This window comes from Haliotis cracherodii, unplaced genomic scaffold (assembly GCF_022045235.1).
Source record: "Haliotis cracherodii isolate W230 unplaced genomic scaffold, xgHalCrac1.p SCAF_1, whole genome shotgun sequence".
In the NCBI taxonomy this organism is placed as follows: Eukaryota; Metazoa; Mollusca; class Gastropoda; order Lepetellida; family Haliotidae; genus Haliotis; species Haliotis cracherodii.
In genome coordinates this window covers 2,200,148-2,222,512 of record NW_027266264.1, presented here as the reverse complement: position 1 = coordinate 2,222,512, position 22,365 = coordinate 2,200,148, and the positions used below count along the sequence as shown (strand labels likewise).

The window sequence follows — 22,365 nt, the reverse complement described above, 5'->3', positions numbered from 1 at the left end:
ATGTGAATGATAAATTGCGCGAAGCGGTTAAAAACGATCTGGACAGAATTCAATTTTACGCTCTATAAAAATCGCGTACTATGGGCTGACGCATATTCTGCGGATCATGTCATAAGCACGACAGACCACCATCCACGTACCGTGCATCTGAATGGCTTACAACCCTGTATTCCAAACGCCGGTGTACGTGTTTTGTTATTGATGTGTTTGAGAACAAAGCTCAATAACTTCGTGAGAGGTACTGAGGAGAACGCACGCGAAACTTTCCTTGGTAATGGCTAACTATTGATTTACAGTCATATGCGGGGCTCGAATCAACAATCCTTTGTAAATATTATGTTATGGAAATATTTATAGAGAGTTTACACAAAGAAGTGTCGACACCTATTATTCTGGGACATAAATATATGGACTATTCCAAAGCCGTAAGGCCCCGCTTTTATGACTTCCATGATATCAAGACATTAAATACAACCTATTCCTCGTAAACAACGACGTGACGTAGCGTAAGTCTAGCTGTATGATGCTCACTACGAGATGGTCGTGAGAAGAACAGACAAATAGCAACACCTCAACACAAAGGAAGCCCCTGAATGCGCGTCATCCCATAGAAACCCCTCGTCCAACACGTAACCGGCTGAATGGGTTGACTCTCCATTCACAGAACCATTACTTACATTGCTGCGTCTTCCAGTACATCTTCCGTCTTTAAAAACAACGATTTAAGTTTGTGAGGTCATGCCTGCGACAGTGGCAACGTTTTATTTACCGTTATGTCAAAGAAGGTTATTGAGATCAACATGCTTCATGTTTCAAACTACATATAGTTTAAGAATTCGGCTGATTGATTATGAGCAACAAATTTGTCGATGTGATGTGAAATGCATGTTAGTAAAACATCAAGCCTAAGGTTAAGAGAGAAATATTAGTATTTAAGAGCCATTCTGCAATTCTATTGACTTGATGAAGATGAACACGTTGTATGAACCGGTATTAACGATCTATATATAAAGTGTTAGATTGTGTTTCACAATATGATATCGAGGACAGGGATTGGAACAAAGCCTCTGTACAACTACATCTGATCTGTTTCCAGTATTTAAGGCTATTATTTCACTGTCTTAAGTAGTTTGTAAACGAGGTATGTAATACGATCCCGACTGTTGGATACGCGTCAAACGCAGGTTCACATCATCAAAGATATTGTCATGATCTTGTCAGTGGATGGAAATAATGTTTTTGATGAAATACATGCTCCTGGATTGACCGTCATAATCACGTCTTCAAAACTACTGATTATCTTCCTGTGCATGAGAGGTGCGTTAACGCTGTCCATTTGGGTGACATAAACACTTCTGTCCTTTCAAGAACGATATTCACATTATGACATCCAGCCACTTCTTTCACAATGGAGAATTATCAAAGGCACTGTGTTTGCTTGACAGGGGTTAAAAAGGGGCAGTAGCAAGGAATAAATAGAGGATATTCAATGTGTCTCGTGAAATATCATATTTCTCTCATCTCGTGACGGGGAAGGAGATATTATATGAGACACATGGAATATCCTTTTTATTGTATGCTTTTTGTGTAGTTTTCTACCGGAAAATTATCGTATTTTCATTACAAATATAAAACCTGAAACGTAAATTCTGCCTACCTAACACGCAGGGCTCGCTCAGCATATCTTGTAATTGCGACTTAAAAAGTAGTTCCGAGTTTGTAAAATCTTTAAGACTATGAACAAAAGTCTCAGAAAATATTTAGGGTCACGAAAATTCTTCATCATACATTTGGATATGATTCCATGCAAAATCAACTTCACAATATTCATATTCACAGTCTTGAAAGCTTTGAGACAGCTGTTAGAAGCAAAGGAATACACGCTGGTCAAATAACAAAAATGGCGCTTTGCAAAACGAACAGTTTCGATTGACGAGTGAAATAAGGAATTTACAGTTTATAACAAAACATTTTCGAGAGAATAACAAACGGTAAGAAGAGACATTTACCCCATAAATGACCATCTGCCATTATGTTGCTTTGTCAATGTGGAGCTTTACTAAAGAGGAAGTCAATAGCTTGTGTACGGGACAGACACTGACGGTAAAGGGAGACAATTTAAGATGATGTAACTCTTGTATGACTATTGTTGCGTCAAAGTGTTTTGTTCACTGAAGTGAAATATGAAGTGTTATGTTCACTGCAATAAAAATATCACTTTTCTCAACGTCAGAAAACTCAGACTTTCACACAGAAGTATATGATAAAACCATATATTGTCATGAAAAAAAAGAACAAGCCAAAACGATAATTACTCTATCGAACATGAGTTGCCAAGCACTAAACTGTAGGGATGCATGCGCCCATGTTATCCCTGGGGTAGTAGTATGTTCTCCACGTCCGTTATTGGAATTGGCATGTCTGCGTGTTGCCGACCAGACTGGGATCCGCTTCTCTTGTATCATATCAACATAGACGCCTTTCTTCACCACATGGATCCAATACCCCAACCCTCTTGACAGTTGAGACCGGGGCCTCCCCTCCTCTGCTGCCAGATACCCGGACTAGTCTTTGATATCTCCACCCCTCCAGGGAGGCTGACTTCGTACCCTGAGAGAGCACTTTCCAGTGCTTCATCCTCAAGAATCCTTAAGAAGTGGAAACGCTAGCCGAGTAGAATATCCACTTGTTTAGAGCGCGCAGCGTATGTCTATCTCTGATCAGCTCTGGTGTTTAATATCATAAGCTTGAATACTTATTTGCTAAGTAAATATTCACCCCCTTGCATGGTTAGGTGTCTATGATATGCCTATTACATCTGCGGATAACAAGAGCGCCCCGGGACGTAACACTGGTCTATTGGAGTGGTATCGAGTTTACTAACATATTGCTTAAGCACTCATTACAATGAGCATCGCATGCAAAGAAGCAGCGTGGGGTCTAGGTGGTATGACTGCTTATATAACATCACTTCAGGTGTATTATAACAATTCATGGTGAATTACCGGATGCCGCGAACAGGTGCAAGTAGTATACACATAAATATTTGTCTCTACATTTTCTTGAAAGCAAATCAGCCAAGATGTATCTCCAGTCCACTCATTGAACCCCCTTATCACCAGCTTGTTCGTGGCCCGAACCGCTTTGCCTGGATCAGCTGATTGTGATTTAATGTCGTAACACTGAACCCTCTTGACGGACTGGGGCTGCTCCAGTATTTATTCTATATGCTGTGCGCAGATCATCTTTCGAATAGACCGGAAGTGACACAAACGTTCTCTCCCTAATGGATCCTCACATTGATCATTGAACAGCTCGCCGGTTCCATCACAAAAAAACCGGACCACTGAGGTGCCGTTCGTACCCGCGTCCAACAAATAAAACAATGTATGTGAGTGAGTGAGTTGGGTTTAACGCCGCTTTGAACGTGATTATGCGTACATACTTCACATGCCTGGGAGACCCACATGATACCAAGTTAATTAATTTGACATCGTACAATGGTAACTTTGTCAATCAGTGCAACACGTGTTAACATTTCCCAGTTGTGTGTTGTAGCACTGCAACACGAGTTAACCTTTTCTAGTTGTATGGTGCAGCAATACAACACGTGTTAACCCCTCTTAACTGTGTGTTGTAGCAATACAACACGTGTTATTCTCTCCCAGTTGTGTGTTGTAACAATACAAGAAGAGTTAACCTCTCCCAGTTGTGTGTTGTAACAATACAACACGTGTTAACCTCTCCCAGTTGTGTGTTGTAACAATAAAACACGTGTTATTCTCTCCCAGTTGTGTGTTGTATCAATGCAACACGTGTTAACCTCTCCCATTTGTGTGTTGTAACAATACAACACGTGTTACCTCTGCTAGTTGTATGTTGTAACAATACAACACGTGTTAACCTCTCCCAGTTGTGTGTTGTAACAATACAACACGAGTTAACCTCTCCCAGCTGTGTGTTGTAACAATACAACACGTGTTAACCTCTCCCATTTGTGTGTTTTAACAATACAACACGTGTTAACCTCTCCCATTTGTGTGTTGTAACAATACAACACGAGTTAACTTCTCCTAGTTGTGTGTTGTAACAATACAACACGTGTTAACCTCTCCTAGTTGTGTGTTGTAACAATACAACACGTGTTAACCTCTCCCATGTGTGTGTTGTAACAATACAACACGTGTTAACCTCTCCCATATGTGTGTTGTAACAATACAACACGTGTTAACCTCTCCCATATGTGTGTTGTAACAATACAACACGTGTTAACCTCTCCCATATGTGTGTTGTAACAATACAACACGTGTTAACCTCTCCTAGTTGTATGTTGTAACAATACAACACGTGTTAACCTCTCCTAATTGTATGTTGTAGCAATACGACATGTATTAACCACTCCCATATGTGTGTTGTAACAATACAACACGAGTTAACCTCTCCCAATTGTGTGTTGTAACAATACAACACGTGTTAACCTCTCCCAGCTGTGTGTTGTAACAATACAACACGTGTTAACCTCTCCCAATTGTGTGTTGTAACAATACAACACGTGTTAACCTCTCCTTGTTGTGTGTTGTAACAATACAACACGTGTTAACCTCTCCCATATGTGTGTTGTAACAATACAACACGTGTTAACCTCTCCCATATGTGTGTTGTAACAATACAACACGTGTTAACCTCTCCTAGTTGTATGTTGTAACAATACAACACGTGTTAACCTCTCCTAATTGTATGTTGTAGCAATACGACATGTATTAACCTCTCCCAGCTGTGTGTTGTAACAATACAACACGAGTTAACCTCTCCCAATTGTGTGTTGTAACAATACAACACGTGTTAACCTTTCCCAGCTGTGTGTTGTAACAATACAACACGTGTTAACCTCTCCCAATTGTGTGTTGTAACAATACAACACGTGTTAACCTCTCCCAGCTGTGTGTTGTAACAATACAACACGAGTTAACCTCTCCCAATTGTGTGTTGTAACAATACAACACGAGTTAACCTCTCCCAATTGTGTGTTGTAACAATACAACACGAGTTAACCTCTCCCAGTTGTGTGTTGTAACAATACAACGCGTGTTAACCTCTCCCAGCTGTGTGTTGTAACAATACAACACGTGTTACCCTCGCCTAGTTTTGTGTTGTAACAATACACATGGCTGTTTCTCATCCTGGCATCCATTTTGTATTATATCTGAGGCTGCGTTGGTAACAGATATGGATGAGAACATTCTGTCCCTCTAGACATCACCCGCAAAGAAATCATATAAAAACTCCCATTGACAATTATGTTTCATGTAAATTGAAAACGTCAACGCCAGAGAACAATCCGTCTCAATTACCTCCCGAAACAATTCCACTGGGCGTAAGAGGCAACAAACTGATGAGCCTTATGTGAATGGATCACTAAATCAGTACTGACACCAGGTGTTCGCGAAACGGGCAGACAAGTCCTGCTTCATCGGTAGCACCCACCTCACAATGTGGATGTGCACGTTCATCACACATTGATACCTGGTTGTTCTTGCTAAGTGGGCGGTGGGGTGTGGCCTAGTGGTTAAGGCATTCGCTCGTCACGCTAAATACCGGGGTTCGATTCTCCATCTGGGTACAATGTGTGAAGCCCATTTCTGGTGTCCCCCGCAGTAATATTGCTGAAATATTTCTAAAAGCGGCGTAAAGCCATACTCACTCACTCACTCGTGCAAAGTATTTGTAGATATACGTGTGCTAAACAAAGCGTTATTCAGATTATATTCAAATGCACAGAAGCGTTAAGTTCCCCCTCCCTATTGACAACCGTGACACATGCAGGATATGTGATAAAATGTAATTTTCATTATTTCTCAATAACGCCACCTGTTGTCGCTATCAGCGTCACAGTTCACGGCTGATGCACACATGCGCTTTGTAGAGTAGACCACGTAGAGTGCGGGTTTCCGAACCAGCGGAACGAGTAAACATGATTTAAACTGAAATTCAATAACGGATTTTTCATGAAAACTGTTATTTTATATTTATATTTAATAGTTATATTTAATCGCAATGAAATACTATTCAAGAACAATACTCTAGTGTACACACATTTTGCAATGTAACTATGTACTATATGTATTTATATTTTACATATTTTATTTTTATATTATACCTATATGCATTTTGTGAAGGATGTGAATGTAGTATGAATTGCATGTTTCATCTGCATTATGTAAGAGTATTTTGTCAAACACTCCATGTATGTTACATGTTAGTGTAATTTATTCGTTATAACCTGATTCGGTTTTATTTAGGTGATTATATATTAAGTGTAGTTCTGTTAACTTTTCTGACCTACCAATGAAAGAATGAATCTAACTGGGCTTTGTAACGCGTTTAAATGATATGTGCATTGTTCATATGTGTCAATATGTTATATGTATACACGTATCAAGGGTCAGCGCCAGCAAACAATCAGTCTCGATGTCCTCCATATATACTCAGATGTTTGAGGAGCAGATGAAGTAGTCCAGTGGTACAAGCGTTGTCTTGTGAGGCTGCAGATTCGATTCCCTACATGGGTACAACTTGTGAGGTGGATTGTGTACTCCCAGAGAACTGAGAATGAGATTCGAGTGCATACTGATCCATTGACCATAATCATGCAGTAGAATAATGGAATTATTATGTACAGAACAAAATACAAAATGCAACAAAGAGGGTTTGGGTGATCATGGCACAGTCAGGCTGGTTAGGCTCATCATCAGCCTGGACCCGGGTACTCTGCCAATGTCAGTCAACATCAACAAATTGGGACGTACCAAACCTAAGGCACTGAGAACAATGGGGAGAGGGTACTTGGGATGCAAAAGCGAGGTCCGCATATTTGCCATGTTTTCCTGAATCTTGTCAATCACATAAGTGTCAAAAGGGACAGAAAATTGGTATAAATGATTTCTTTGGATTTGTCAAAAAGCACAAGATCAGATTGGTTGGCAAGGATAGATCTGAGGCTGTATACGGACCTATTCGAAAGAATTTTGTATTTATAATTTTCCACGACGCCCTCAACATATTCTCGGTCGTACCATGCCTAGACCTCCGTGTCAAATCCTCAAACATGGCGGAGACGGTAATACAATGATGGATCCACTCCTTTATGTCGCTTAACATACTGTGCCAAAGCGGGGCAATGTGTTGGACAGTCTCATTAAATTCATTGCATAATCTACATGTCATATTTACATTTTGATGCAAAATCACACATTGACGATTCCGAGTGGGAAAGGACTGGTCCTGAGTAGCAAACGTATATTTTCATTTTGATAATTATGATTGGAACGGCGTACAATTCGTACAAGTGCCTCACTTGTACTCGCTCTTGGTTTGGAATAAATACATATAGTAAACAATACAAAAGGCAAAATATACATTGATGTCAACTCTTGTAAATGAAAAAGTTAACAATAATAACTTCACAAACTGTTCATTTAGTCCTTAACAAAAATAATCCATGGAAAAGGATATCAAATCAGTGACATCATGGAACGCAATACTGCGACACAAGCCACGCCCACTCTATTATCAGCCAATGGGGAAAAAGTCATTCTGAAGTGGACGTAGCCTAATAGTTTTAGGTTTATGGAATCATATACTTCTTGGTTAGGCAACCAAATGCTATAGTATCACAAAATTATATATAAACTATTGACTATATCCGAATTGAGCGTTGTCTTCTACATGGAAGACAGTGCGCAACTAACAAATTATTCACGGAACAAAAATCATTGACGCATGCTTCGCATCATCGCCAGCTATTGGCATGTTCAGCCATAAGAACATCTTCTCTGACTCTCACGCATACCGGGCTTATACTGCATCCGTCCTGCTATTGTCAGAGGTGTACGGAGCACGTGGTGTTTATGTCTCTGTCACGGTGCCACTGGTGACGTTGTATCCTTGCACCTCAGTGCATGACAGATATATATTGGATTTGGTACAACACCGTAAACCCAGTGTGTTGCATTATGGCTAAAGTGTCAACATCCACCTGTTTTTGTCATCATGTAATGTCACGTGACATGCTGCGCTCCAGCTCGACGTTTTCGCGAACCTTGTTGCTGTGTTTGGCTGTGGGTTCTCTCTACCGTGACCGCAAAAAACTCATTTCGTTCCACAACAAACATTATTACAATAACTATCGCACGACATACATCACAGCGTCCGACACACCACTAGCAAGGAAAAACCTCTTCCTCTCGTCAAGAGATCCAGTTATCTTAGAATCTACATCTGACTCGACGATGTACACAAAAAGTCACAACAGTGGAGATATACATTCATTTTGACATTACAACCTTATGTACTCTTTTCTCCACACTTGCCTGCGGTGTGATGGATTGTAAACATGGTGTTATGACACGTCCCATCGTTCTTTATGTGTTCTGAGTGTGGTCACAATACAAAGATAGACATACCACCTTGCACTGCCTCCAGATCGCGGTGCTTGCTGTAGTAGTGGCAGGTATTTTAGCCTGTTCTTGAAGAAGCAGTAATAAAGCATAGGTATTAATGCGTTCATAAAAAACAGTGCTTCCGGTTTTTAATTCCTATTCTTACAATTTATAATTCGTATAGTCTGGCTGTAATATTTCTCAAACGAGATGTTTCTTCTATCCCACACCCGTTATTTTGAAACTCAAATGGCAAGGTGGAACGAGATTGTGAGATTCAATATTTCGAGGAAAATATGTTTATGTTGAGGTAAGAAGAAATGGAATTAACCTCGCGTTCAAGGATATTTCACTTATAAAGCGACGTGAAAGCACGCGTGTGTGTGGCTGATTGTACTTGTCCGGACTAATGATGGTTTTATGGTGCTTTCCCACGAAGATACCATCTCGTAGTGTAGTATAAGTTTAACGTTAATACCCCACTTAGACACAGTATACTGACGACTCCGTTTATCCTCGTGTATCACATTGATGCCGATCGCCGGGGTAACAGCAAGCAACATTCGTTACGGTCTTTTTGTATGGTGCGACATAGGGGATCGAACCAACGACCTGGGCGGGCGCTCTATCCACTAGACCAAGGATGTGGTATATATTTTTGAGCTGCAAGTAGAATGTGAGTGTGTTACAGCATCATGCAGTTGGCACCGTCTGCCTGAGATGGACTGATATCAATATTAGTCTATGAACCAGTCAGCGTCAGTCCCTGGCGACATGTGTTCAGTTAGTAAGTTGGCACAACTGTATCATCCTGCTTGAGGAACGAGTTTGTGTGACTGATAGGTTTTTGTTCGCGAACTACATGAATGAAAGACAGCATCTCAAACTATAACGAAGCGAATACAACGCGCACAAATTTGACCAAGAACTTAAGCTACAATGTATATCGATGATCTGATTTCTTTCAATAACCATCAAATAGCTAATCCCTTCCACTGATTCACCCGCCTGAACTAGAAATAAAAGAGACGAATGAGACCGCCTCATCTGTTTCATATTTAGATCTTACATAAAGATTCATATTGACAAGACACTCTCCACAAGACTGTACGACAAGAGGGATGACTTCAACTTTGCAATAGACAACTTTCTCTTCATGTTAAACAGTATTTCTGTAGCTCCATCCTTTAGTGTCTACATTTCACATTTTGAGGTGCAATCGAGCATGCTCTTTCTACCAATATTTCGAAGAGAGTCTACGACTCTTGCACAGAAGATGTTTGATCAAGGTTACAACATTCAAAGCCTCAATAAAGCTTTCATTATTTTATGATAGACATGTTGAGGACATTTCCAAATTTGACGCATCAGTGACAAAAATGATGTCTGATGCAATTCCCTATATTGATTTGTACCATGATCTCCCGTGTTGCATAGACATTATTAAAGAGTCTGCGAGTCGTTTGGTCGCTTTTATTTATTGGAGTAAAAATTAATATTATGTCAGCTCCATCGTTGTTGTGGTTGCCTGTGTACTGGTTGTTGTCCCCACCTGTAAGATAAGATGGATGTTGAAGATACAGACTTCTGATGAATGTAACCTGTTGGCTGCATCTTCGTCGTTATCTCTAAGGTTTCGTGAATACCCAGGTGAGAACAGGTACCCGGTACCCAATTGCAGGTGACATTAAATGCCTGTCGGTGGTCAGGCATTGGATGCAGATCGTGCTCCAATGGTACGGAATATCTTCAATCTCTGGATTGCCTGGTCCAGACATTGAGTATTTACAGGACGCTGTGATTTAGATGGAATATGACGTAACCACCAGTCTCTCACTCTACCTCTTCGTTGTTGTTCTATAAATGAATGAATGATGTTTATGAATGAATGATGTTTATTCTCGTAAATCACGGCAGTGATACAGAGATGTAATTGAACACAGGAATAAGATACAATGAAGAAAACATGTCAGTGGAACATTTCCATACATGATCTTATATGACTTGCCAGTTTTAACAGAGTTGGCTTATAAGTAATGGACATCAAATGAGAGAATTTTACGGCAGAAGGATACATACGGTAGTATTGAGGCAAAAACTTGTTTCTAATTTCTGAGAGTTTTGGACATTCTAATAAAAAGTGCATTTCATCACATATAAATTTTTTACACATGTACATTTTCTTTCCTCTCTCACAATATTATACCATCTTCCTGTTTCAATGGGTAATCTATGATTTGCTGTTCTAAAACGAGCAAGAGAGATGCGTAAGGTGATTGGTAGTTCTAGTAAATAGGGTTCTAGAGATGGTAACTCTTTAAACATGTTATAATAGTAACCTTTTGATGAATTTTCCTTTGTTTCTCGCCATCTTTGCAGAAAATTATCAATGAGAACATGTTTCACATTTTGTTTCAACCATGCGGCACTAATAAAGGTTTGAGACAGCCAAATGTAATTAAAGCCTATATTTTGAAGAATGCATTTTACTTCTTTTAATAGTGGAAAATGGTAATCTGGATTTGCAATGGACATTTGGAACATAAGTTTATATACTATACTAGAAAGGCTAGTTTGTGATGATGTTAGCTTGCACCAATATGAAATCATTCTTATCTTAATGAAAATGCTGAGAGGATACTTCCCTAGTTCACCATATACCATGTAATCGGGTGTTGACTGTTTTAACTTGAGAATATATTTACAAAATTTAAGATGTACACGTTCAATGACAACAGTATTTTCAAAACCCCACACCTCAGATCCATATAACAATACTGGCTGAACAAGTTGATCAAATAATTTCAGTTGACAGTCAATATGAATTTCTAATATTCTAATTTTACGAAATACAGCGTACATTGCTCTAGATGCCTGATCTGTCAGTCTCTTTAGTGCCTTACAGAATCTACCAGTGTTTGTAAATAAAATACCAAGGTAAACATATTCTTTAACAACATGAAGAAAAGAGCCATTTAACATAAACTTGAAGACTCTATTTGTGGAGCGCTTGGCAAAAATAACAACTTTCGTTTTGTCAACATTGACTTTAAGTTTCCAGATAGTACAATATTCTTCAAATATAGTGAGACACTTTCTTAAATCTTCTGGGCTTTCGGCCATTAAAACAGTATCGTCGGCATACAAAATGAGAAAAAGTTTTATGTACAGTTCAAGTGAATCTATTAAAAGGTTATTTACATTATGCAGTCCTATATTCAGTAAATGTTCCAAACATCCTAATCCCCGATAATTAAGCACTACATAATCCCGTCCAATTATCAGCGGACATTTGCTTTTAAAGGTAGGGAATCCTCACTTCCGCCAAGGTGCGAATGTTGACGCTATAACCCTGGTATATAACAAGATATACTTATTGACAATTAAAGTTATATCGGTAATCCGTGGCAGCATACTTGGCCTGAACGCAAATAGTTCCGATAATCCAGTGATGTGACACTAGACTGCATTGACGCCAGTACTGTGTGTTTCAATATCATTTAATCACGTACAAAACTTACTTTTTATATACTCGACGAATGTTGTTTATACAATGTAAAGCTACTGTAAATCGAGCGATTTACATTATTTGATTCGTATATTTCACTTATAGCAAAATAAATATTTGTTGTATGGACTGAGTCGCGGTGATACTGCGCCTAGAGCGTGGCTGGACAGTTATCTTGCACGCCAGACACTCTTCCTGTCAGTTGTTAATCTCTGACCAGAAAACGTTCAGGTGTTTAATCATCCACGTCATTTCACTCAATGAACACATCACTGTACGACATGAAGCTTTGCATCTACAGACATTACGTTGTCATCACCATCAGACGAACATCACCATCACAACAAACACACACACACATACTTAACAGTAATATGTTTTGACATGCATGTTACATTATACTTTAATGGGTGTTTGAACTCGTAGCACAAACGTAGGACTATAATTCCCTCAGGTGAACTTCATTGAAGGCTCTTATCTCCATTCAAGGGAAGAACCCACCAAATGGCACCTTGTAGCAGCACACTTCTATCTTTCACAGGGTAGTCCCCAATAGTCCCGACGGTCCCATCTACTTGGTTAGATCTTGAGCAAGCAAAGATGTCCCGTACCAGACATGTAATTGAGCAATTGATTCCGCCCTTACCTTTATACAACCCGACGGCAATCAATAGTAATGGAATTACATTATGTCGCTTGTACCTAGGTCGCCTGTGATAACAGAGTTACCTTTTATTGTCCTTCTCTTTTATCATCTGCTTGAGTTAATTCCGAACTGTCCCTATCAGTGTATTAGCGGCGCCTAAGTACACACAGTTGCTTCTTAGCCATTAAGCTGCGCAATGTGAACAGTCCCTGAGGCTTGTGGTCTTCAGTTTATTTGTACCATGCATGCATATTGTTATGCGATACAACAACAGTGTTGGTTGTAGAGGCAAGTAAAATATTGTTCTGTTCATGAAAACATGAGTGGTTAATATACAAGGGCAGAGTAAGGATTTCCTATTTCCATGCTATTAGGAGAGACGATAAAAAGAGCTCGCCGTTTCTGAAGCCTATTTACATTTAGAAAGCAAATGCAAACCCTGAAATATCTAATTTAAACGTGGCCTCGGGTGCCACTGTATTGTGTTCAAGAGTACTGAGAGTAATAGGAGGTTTTGAAAAAATATATTTTAACTCACATTCAACATGGCATAGTTTTTTATGGTTCTTGTCAGTCGAGATTTCAACTGACTGTTTCATTGGAGATGCCCAACCGAATGTGGATGATGGTATCAGAGTATTGCCTGCACACGTTCAACTGATTAATAAGTTACAAGAGCCATCTATACATGTCACAGTCTGTTCGTAAACGTGCACACGAACTACAACGTCAAGCCTCAAATGTAGTAGAAGTTCGTCATGTTCGGAGGCTGGATGCGTGTTCAAAACAGAACATAAACGCACAGCAAGAAACACTCCCTTACGTTGGTAGGGACCCTGCACTGCTAGTTATGACGTCACGACTAGGTCTCTGGATAATTCAGGAAACAGCTTATCGACCTGTGTGGCATGAAATAGCTAAGTCAGTATGTGATACCGATTGTTGGTATATATAAATATCATATAAATGCTTCTAAATACCCGTAAACGTAAATTGCACTTTGACGTCACTCTGTAAAGGCTGCTACAGAAACATGGATTGGGAACGTGGTCAGAGCAATGACATGGGCTGAGACCAAGGCTTGCTACAAATGCAGACTTTCCGGGAAACGTTTTGAGAAGAAATTCCATGTACTTAAATTTATTTGCTCGAAACGCTGAGAACATGCTTTAACTGTGGGTTTTATGGCTAACCAATAACTTTCCTGTTAAGGTTAGATTTGAAATTTCGAGGCCACGTATATATGCAAATGCAACCATTATAGCGCATGTCTTCGATACTTCGGTAAATGTTTAAGAGATTGTTCGACGAACAGACCGAATATATCAACAATTACCATCTTCGAGTGACGATTTATGTTCGGCTTTTACTCACATACACTTGGGTTTAGCCAACGGATAGTGACAGGATCCTTCAAGACATGTTGTTTAACTGTTTAATTGAAAAGCTCTGTGCGTTCTTGGTGAAACGAAAGTTCACTGGAAGCGGTAACTGCTGTCTGTTGGGTAGTGTGTGTGTGCATGCGTGTGCGTGTGAGTGCGTGTGAGTGTATGTTTGTATGTGTGCGTGTATGAGTGTGTATGTGTGTACGCGTATGTGTGTGTGTGTATGTAAATGTATGTATGTGTGTTTGATTTGTATTTGTACATGTGTGTGTATGTGTGTGTATGTGTATGTGTCAGTGTGTGTGTCAGTGTGTGTCTGTGTATATGTCTGTGTATGCATGTGAGTGTGTGTCGGTGTGTTTGTGTCTGTGTCTGTGTGTGTCAGTGTGTGTGTGGACCTTGTAACTAATCATGACGTTGAGGTATCAAGTGGTATCAAGTGGTCGCCACTTTCACCCTCAAGGTGTGTTTGGAGAAATCAGACCTCCTTGTAACTGTTTCCCATGAATAACCCAGGTTCTCGAACAAAGACTCCTTACCATCAAGAGAGTTCCTGTATTAAAAATGGACCACATTGCAACGAAACAATGGCTATTTTAATAAGACCCGACCCTATTCCCTATTCACCACCGCCTTGAGGGGTTGACCTGAGCAGCACAAGGTCTGTCAGTTGCTTGCAGCACAGGGAACGTGGGAAGTAATAAACTCCATGCGCTTGACAGAAGAGTCAGTCCTCAGGCGCATAACGGGAATTATTTTGACGATTGATTACACTGTTACGTTTGGTATTAGCACGATGCTGACTTCACTTTTAACGTACATGTGGAGTCAGGCGATGTTGGTCAGTCCCTGTAGACTATTCCCGAAGTAAAATTTAGGTACAAAAAATGGATCTTCGATTTAATGTCTTTTCTGGGAGCAAAGAAATAAAGTCAGATGTATAGGAGTACAGACTGTGAGGTTTTAATGTCCTCTAGGATAAAAACTCTACTGAAACGCAAGATATAAAACACTGCCATATAAAGAAACAGAGACATGAAACAACAAGCCAGGGACCCTGGACTGATTGAGAAACTTGTTGCCATTTCTACTTTTATAGCGAACCGATGTATCGACGAATTACTGAATCACAGGAAAGCCACAGTATTTCAAAGTGGCTAAACCCTTTTCGTAGACATGAGAAATATCCATACTACTCCGACTATGCCATGAGCATGTGTTTATGAATCTTTGACGATACCAGGTGATGGCGAACAGGTAAGCGTATCCTGCCCCAGTGGTAGCACCCGTCACAAACACATGCAAAGACAAATCAATTGGTCACCTTAAACAAAAAACACCTCACATCTAGAACAAGTCACACTAGGGAACTACATTTGACATTTTGGTTACTGATGCTTTAAAAGTGGAAATGTCCACCACGTGTGTGCCTTAAAACCTTTGACAGCGTATGCCTTAAAAGTTGTAACCGTGATCAAGCAGCTTTTGAGAAAGGGTCCTTTGATGCTGATTGAAACCTTCTTAGAAAGAGCATACTCGATAGTATCTCAGAAGTTGTGCAAGTGTGACACCAAAGGTTGGAGCTTCTGGAATATGGCTCCAAGTAAGGAGAAACTTGAAATTGGTGTTTAAGCCTGCCAGACGAAGATATATGTTCCACACAATGCACAAATAGTAGTAACATGGTTTTCTTTGTATCCTTGTCACATCACAAGTCCATTTAATCATCGTTAAGTTTCGCTCGAATCGTGTTTATGACTCCAGCTATTTATCAGCCTATGCCACCTTAACTCCAAGACTCCATTCCCGTTTCTTGTCTTATCGTCTTAATTGAAGGATACAAACCACATAGCCGTACAGGTTGGTATAAAACACCCGGCTCCTCTGACATTTCCCGAAACATTCTAGATACGTTTCAGATTGATCGATCTGACGATAGCACTTAAATCGTTAAATCCCCATAGACTGCACGTCATTGGTAGGTATCAGTTTGATTAACTCCTTTTGAGGACTAACGAAAAATAGATACAGCTTATTGCCATGTGGTGTTATAATAACGTTTATAGCAGTTGACTACAGGACGATGGGATATCCGCAATAGTGGTTACTCGGTTAACGGTGTTTCACTGTATATAAGTATGCTACTTTGGGGCTACCAAATTTGGAAGAAGTACTTAACTGTAACGTAGGTGCAAACGGCTTTAAGTATCTTTATATTTTAACATGTATGTTTAGACCCAGTAAAACAAAGCATCCCTCCAAAAGGACGCCATTGAAATATGGTCAGGGGTGCGTTTAACGCTGCTTTCAACAATATTTTAGATTTAAAATAGAATATCACAATCTCTTAGGCTAATTTGTGACGGAGGTGGTTGACGTTTAACACCCTTAGCCCTTTCTATGAGGCGTACGCGATAATATTGGACCATGATGGCAACTAATTCGGAATTGGAACCGACGATCAGCGGATCCCGACAAGATAAAGGGAAGCAATTCTCCACTGTTATCCTCGCCGACCACTCGGTCACACATGTTCCGTTTTAATATGGACAAATGTCAAAGTTTAGGGGCAATTTACCGGCCTGGCAGTGTCAGTGTTCACGTCTCCGTCGTACAGGGGCTTTCGGCAAGATCACTCAAGGGGCTGACGATTTACGCAGAGCCCTTTAAACAAATGTTTCGAATCGTTTATAACAACCTATGACATTATCATTTGCAAGTGAATACTTAATCAGCCTTATCGCAGCCATTCATCATACCCGAACACTGTGGAGTATTCAAACTGAGGAGGAGCGTGTGCTGCCGCCTGGCGCTCGGTCAGTTTAACAATAATCAAGGTCTGTTGAGATAAGGAGTCAATTAAACACAAGTATTATCCCCGCCTCTTCTCGTAACATTTCAAACTTATCAACGACCCTTCTAAAAGCTGTTTGTACAACTGTGACATGCTACTCACCACATGACTAGTTACAAGGGAGGGGAGGGCGGGCAATCTCAGCTGACAGTCATCTGGTATTGATACCACAATGACCCACAGGGGTCTCCGGCTGTGTACGCAAAGGGTACACTGACTGTTTACGTATAGGGAACTTGTGAACTGTTGATTAGCTTGTATTTCTTTGTTTCAGTCTGGTACTATACTCCACAAGAATCGATGGAATTCAAGGAAGCACGACCCATTCCCCAAGGCCATCTACATATTGAAAGAGGAAAATCAGAATGAGTCGTCGAGCAAGTGATTTGTGCTCTCTGTTTGTGTCCTTCATATACCTGTGGGTTCTCACCCCGTCTGCGGGTAAGCATTATCAAGTGATTCATGTCACCGTGTGTGTGTTCCTACTGTCAGTATGTGTCGTGTGCATTTTTGAATGTATTAAAGCTGATATTCCCTTCCTCGTGAGTGAGTTAAATTCTGATCTTCAGTTTGTGAATGTTTTGGCATTGGTTGAAGATTGGAAGAAAAAAGCGCTGTCATTAATACGATTATTCAACATCGCCGTGAAAACAATTTATACGTTTCTTAAATATGTATAAAAAGCATCTCATTGCATCCTTTTGAAATATATGTAAACGTATGACACCAGGTGTTCGCGAAAGGGTAAGCATACTGTGAACTCTTAAACTTTTAATGTGAACTCTTAAATTATCTAATTAATGGAGATAGAGGATATCAAAGTTTCAACTCGATCCAGCACTTTAATATTGTCTTTAATTTCAAACTTCACAAATTCCATATACCATAATTCCATATATTCAGTGAATATTCACACAATGATTGAATAACATATCACACACTCCAAGAATAAGTCGTAATATAATAAACAGTCGCAGCACAGTTGCAGGATAAATGCAGGATAACTTGTACCGTGGCTCGGACAGTAGCTCGGACAGTAGCTCGGACAGTAGCTCGGACAGTAGCTCGGACAGTAGATCGGACAGTAGCTCGGACAGTAGCTCGGACAGTAGCTCGGACAGTAGCTCGGACAGATTGAAAAACCGTATGTCCTCTATTCCCTTAACACAATCTTCTTACACTCTCTTAGAAACATGTCTTACTTCTTTCGTATCTTAAAACTCTCTGCTGTCTTTCTCACACTCATTCGTCCAGCTATATATCTGAAATTCTTGTGGGATGCTTATCGTTGTTGATCAGGTCACGACCTCTAAGACTCCACACAAAACAATTAACTTTAAAGTCTTAGCTGCAACATTATACTATTGCTGTCACCAACCCCTGGGAAAATAGCCTGAAACGGCCACTGGCAGCAAGGGCTGGCTGTTTCTAATGTTTTATCTTATAATTATACTAAACACATACATCCATGCACACATACAAACCCTAACAAAGTTTCAATTAAAAGGATTCTCAATGAACCACAAATACCTAAAATTCGGCTCTAACATTCCGGCCCCTAATTGTTACTTGTATTTGACTATAACAATTACCAAGAACTCATGGACAGAGCGAATTTTGAATGTACAACAATGTCTTCCTAAGCAACTGTAATTAGCTGCATAACTACATTCTATAACATAAGATGATCCTGTCTGTCTTATTTAAATCTTAGTCTTTTACATTATGCATGAATGTAGTAAACATACAATATTGATCAATGCCATTCATCTTAACATCAAGACAGCTCATTGTCATTGAACATTGTACAGGAATTACATCCTATGTTCTATACTGTCAACACTTCATAAGCCTCAAAGTCTTGATCCTGTCTTTAAGGCAGTGTCCACATCACACAATCTCAAAACACAGCTTAAGTGTCACTCTCTAGAAGCAAACATAGCTTGCTAATAGGTCTGTCCAAAACCTTTGTCTGGGTTTTCACCTCAACCCGTCTTACAACACCCTTTCTGTCAGGCATAAGCTTCACAACCTTGCCCATCGACCAAGAGTTTCTAGGTGCAGTATTGTCCACTATGAGCACAATGTCACCAATCTTCAAATTTCTTCTAAGCTTCACCCACTTCTGCCGCTCCTGTAGTAATGGCAGGTACTCTCTTAACCATCTCTTCCAAAACAGATCTGCCATGTACTGCACTTGACGCCACCTCCGTCTTGGATAATGACCATCCATACCAAACATACCTGGTGGCAAATTTGGTTTTCTTTTCAAGAGCAACAAGTGATTTGGCGTGAGGGCTTCCAAATCATTTGGATCACTTGATGCTCTGGAGATAGGTCTATTATTGATAATAGCCTCTACCTCACACAACACAGTTCGCAAAGTTTCATCATCTAACGTTTGTTCTCTTACCAGAGATCTCAACACTTTTCTCACGGTTCTGATTTGTCTCTCCCACACGCCGCCATGGTGGGAACCAGCAGGAGGATTGAATGTCCATTCAACATTTCTTTGTAACATCTCTTGATGAATCTGACATTTGTTCCAGTTTTCTAACTCTTCTCTGAGCTCACGCTCACTTCCAACGAAGTTGGTACCATTATCTGATCTGATGACTTTGACTTGACCTCTTCTAGCCATGAAACGGCGCAATGCATTAATACAAGAGTCAGTGTCTAAGCTATACGCCACTTCTATATGCACAGCACGCGTTGTGAGGCACGTGAACAAAACTCCATACCTTTTTTCATGCTTTCGTCCACGTTTTACATCAAATGGACCAAAGTAATCCACTCCAACAAAGGTAAAAGGAGGTTCATCAGGAGTCACACGTTGAGCTGGCAAGTCAGCCATCTTTTGATTACCTGCTACAACTTGATTGCGTCGGCAAGTTACACATCTGTGTATTTCTTGCCTCACTGCTGCATTGGCTTTGATAATCCAATATTTCTCAAACAATTTTGAAAGTACAAAGTTTCTGCCTGAATGCCCACATTCACGATGAACATGGCGAATTATCAGTTCCGAGACATGCGATTTCTTTGGTAGAATCATTGGGTGTTTGGAGCTTTCGGGCATGTTAGCGCGACTTAGTCTTCCACCCACCCTAAGCACACCATCTTCTACAAATGGATCAAGCTTGGAGATTGGACTACCTTTGTTCAAATCAAGCTCTTTGTTTGAATTAAGTCTTTCAAGTTCACTTGAAAAGTATTGCTGTTGAACATAGCAAACAATGGCTTTCTCTGCATTTTCTAAGTCTTTCACAGTCAACACTACAGGCATGCTTTGCTGAGGTGCTAAGCCTGCCTTCTTCTTTTGACTGCGATCCAGGAGTACTTCCCGTATCCTGAGCACCCATGCGATAGCCTTCTTCAGTGCAAACCAGTCAGAATAGTGACTGATAAGGCTGTCTATTTCCTTACATGGCTTGCTGTAGTCTATCAAGTTGACTCGGGCAACCTTCTTTAATTCAACGTCTTTCTTGGGAATATCTCTTAAAATGTGTGTCTGTTGAGGCCACATTTCTTCATCTTCCCACAGGAACTTTGGTCCAGAGAGCCATCTGGTATCTTTCAGAAATGCATCTATTGACAGTCCTCGAGATGCTTCATCAGCAGGATTGTTCTGAGTGTCCACATACTTCCATTGAGATGGGCTTGAGCCTTCATGAATTACTGACAGCCTATTTGCCACAAAAGTATGGAATCGCTTTGAATCATTGGCGATGTATCTTAAAACTGACATACTGTCTGACCAAAAGTAAGTTTGGTCAATTGGCATTTCCAGCTCTCGTTTGAGCATACTGTCTACCCGTATTGCTAGAGTAGCGGCTGATAGCTCCATTCTTGGTATCGTGATCTGCTTAAGTGGGGCAACTCTTGATTTGCTGATGAGAAATGCACAATGAATTTGACCAGTGCTACTGACTTGTCTTAGGTAAGAAACAGTTCCATAACCTGTTTCACTGGCATCCGAAAAATGATGTATTTGAGATACCATCTTCTGATTACTATCATTTGGTTGAATGCATCTTCTAATCGCCATTTCCTCAAGCCTGCGTAGTACCGACAACCATTTGGTCCAGTCCTTCTGCAAGGGAACAGGGATTACATCATCCCATCCTATCTTAAGTCTGCAGAGGTCTTGTAGAATCCCCTTTGCTTTGAGAACATAAGGGCCTGCAAATCCCAGTGGATCATAGATGGAGCTGACAGTTGACAGTATTCCTCTTCTCGTTACTGGTTTGTCTTTGACTGCAATCCGGAATTTAAATGTATCTGATTCGACGCACCAGTGTACACCTAATGCCCTCTCGATTGGTAAAGCATCATCCATGTCCAAGTCTTTAACTTCTTTGGTTCGCTCCTCTTCTGGGATTGATTCTATCGCAGCTCTGCTGTTACTTATCCATTTTGTCAAGCGGAATCCACCCTTCTTACAGATTTCTCTCAGCTTATGTGACATTTCAATAGCCATTTTCTCAGATTGGACTGAAGTAAGACAGTCATCCACGTAGAAACTCTTTTCAACAGCATGAACCACTTCCTTGCCAAACAAGTCCATGTTGTCCTTCGCTGTTTCTTTCAAGGCAAAGTTGGCACAACTTGGTGATGAGACAGCGCCAAATAAGTGCACTTTCATCTGATATTCTTGTAATTCTTCCTCCAAGTTTCCATTGGGCCACCATAGGAACCGCAGAACATCATAGTCGTCTGGTTCAACTCTAACCTGGTAAAACATAGCTTCGATGTCTGCCATCAGAGCTATTGGTTCTTGGCGAAATCTCAGGAGCACTCCCAGTAGGGTATTGGTTAGATCCGGCCCCTGTAGAAGGTGGTCATTTAGAGATTTCCCTCTGAAGGTTGCTGCACAGTCAAATACAACTCGTATCTTCTCTGGCTTTTTTGGATGGTACACACCATGGTGTGGTATATACCACACCTTTCCATCCTTACGGTCTTTCTTATTCTCTGGTACTTTCTGGGCATAGTCTTTGTCCAGGAGATCTTTCATGAATACCTTGTAGTCTTCATAAAAGTTTTCATTCTTCTTAAATTTCTTCTTAAGTGAAATGGCTCTTTGTTCAGCTTGTACTTTATTGTTGGGCAAATCTAATTGGGCATCTTTGAATGGGAGTGACATCTGGTAATGTCCTCCTGTCAGTGTCTTTGAGGAGTTCATGATGTCTAAGAATTGCTTGTCGTCTCTTGACATCTCAGGTTGATCATTACTGATGCGCTCGTTGAACTCCCTGTTGAAGTATCCTATTAACTGAAGATCCAATTTCTCGTCTCCAAGAACATCAGTCCTGTTTACTGAGATCTCACTGGGAGATTCTGATTCCTGTACTAGCCCATTTACAATCCATCCAAGAATGGTTCTGACTGCATAGGGCCCGTTACCATCGCTGTTGATTATCTCATACGGTTCCATTGCTCTTGGGACATTGTTGCCAATAAGGAGTCCTATCTCCGCATCTATAGGTGGTAGTGTGACGTCCTGTAGATGGGGCCATTGATGGATGAACTTT

The 22,365-nt window shown here is 40.4% G+C and overlaps 1 protein-coding gene and 1 pseudogene across 4 annotated transcripts in view; one reads left to right on the top strand and one right to left on the bottom strand.

The window, feature by feature from the left end:
• Positions 1-22,365, top strand: part of LOC139471318 (zwei Ig domain protein zig-8-like) — a 122,868-nt gene that overhangs the window by 47,466 nt on the left and 53,037 nt on the right. For all 4 annotated transcript variants that reach the window (XM_071253629.1, XM_071253647.1, XM_071253637.1 and 1 more), the window contains one exon: positions 17,106-17,272. In XM_071253629.1, coding sequence (XP_071109730.1) covers positions 17,197-17,272 — 76 coding nt within the window. In that variant the 5' untranslated portion in view covers positions 17,106-17,196. The remainder of the gene's footprint in view (positions 1-17,105; positions 17,273-22,365) is intronic.
• On the bottom strand, positions 10,408-11,420 carry LOC139458801 (uncharacterized; annotated as a pseudogene).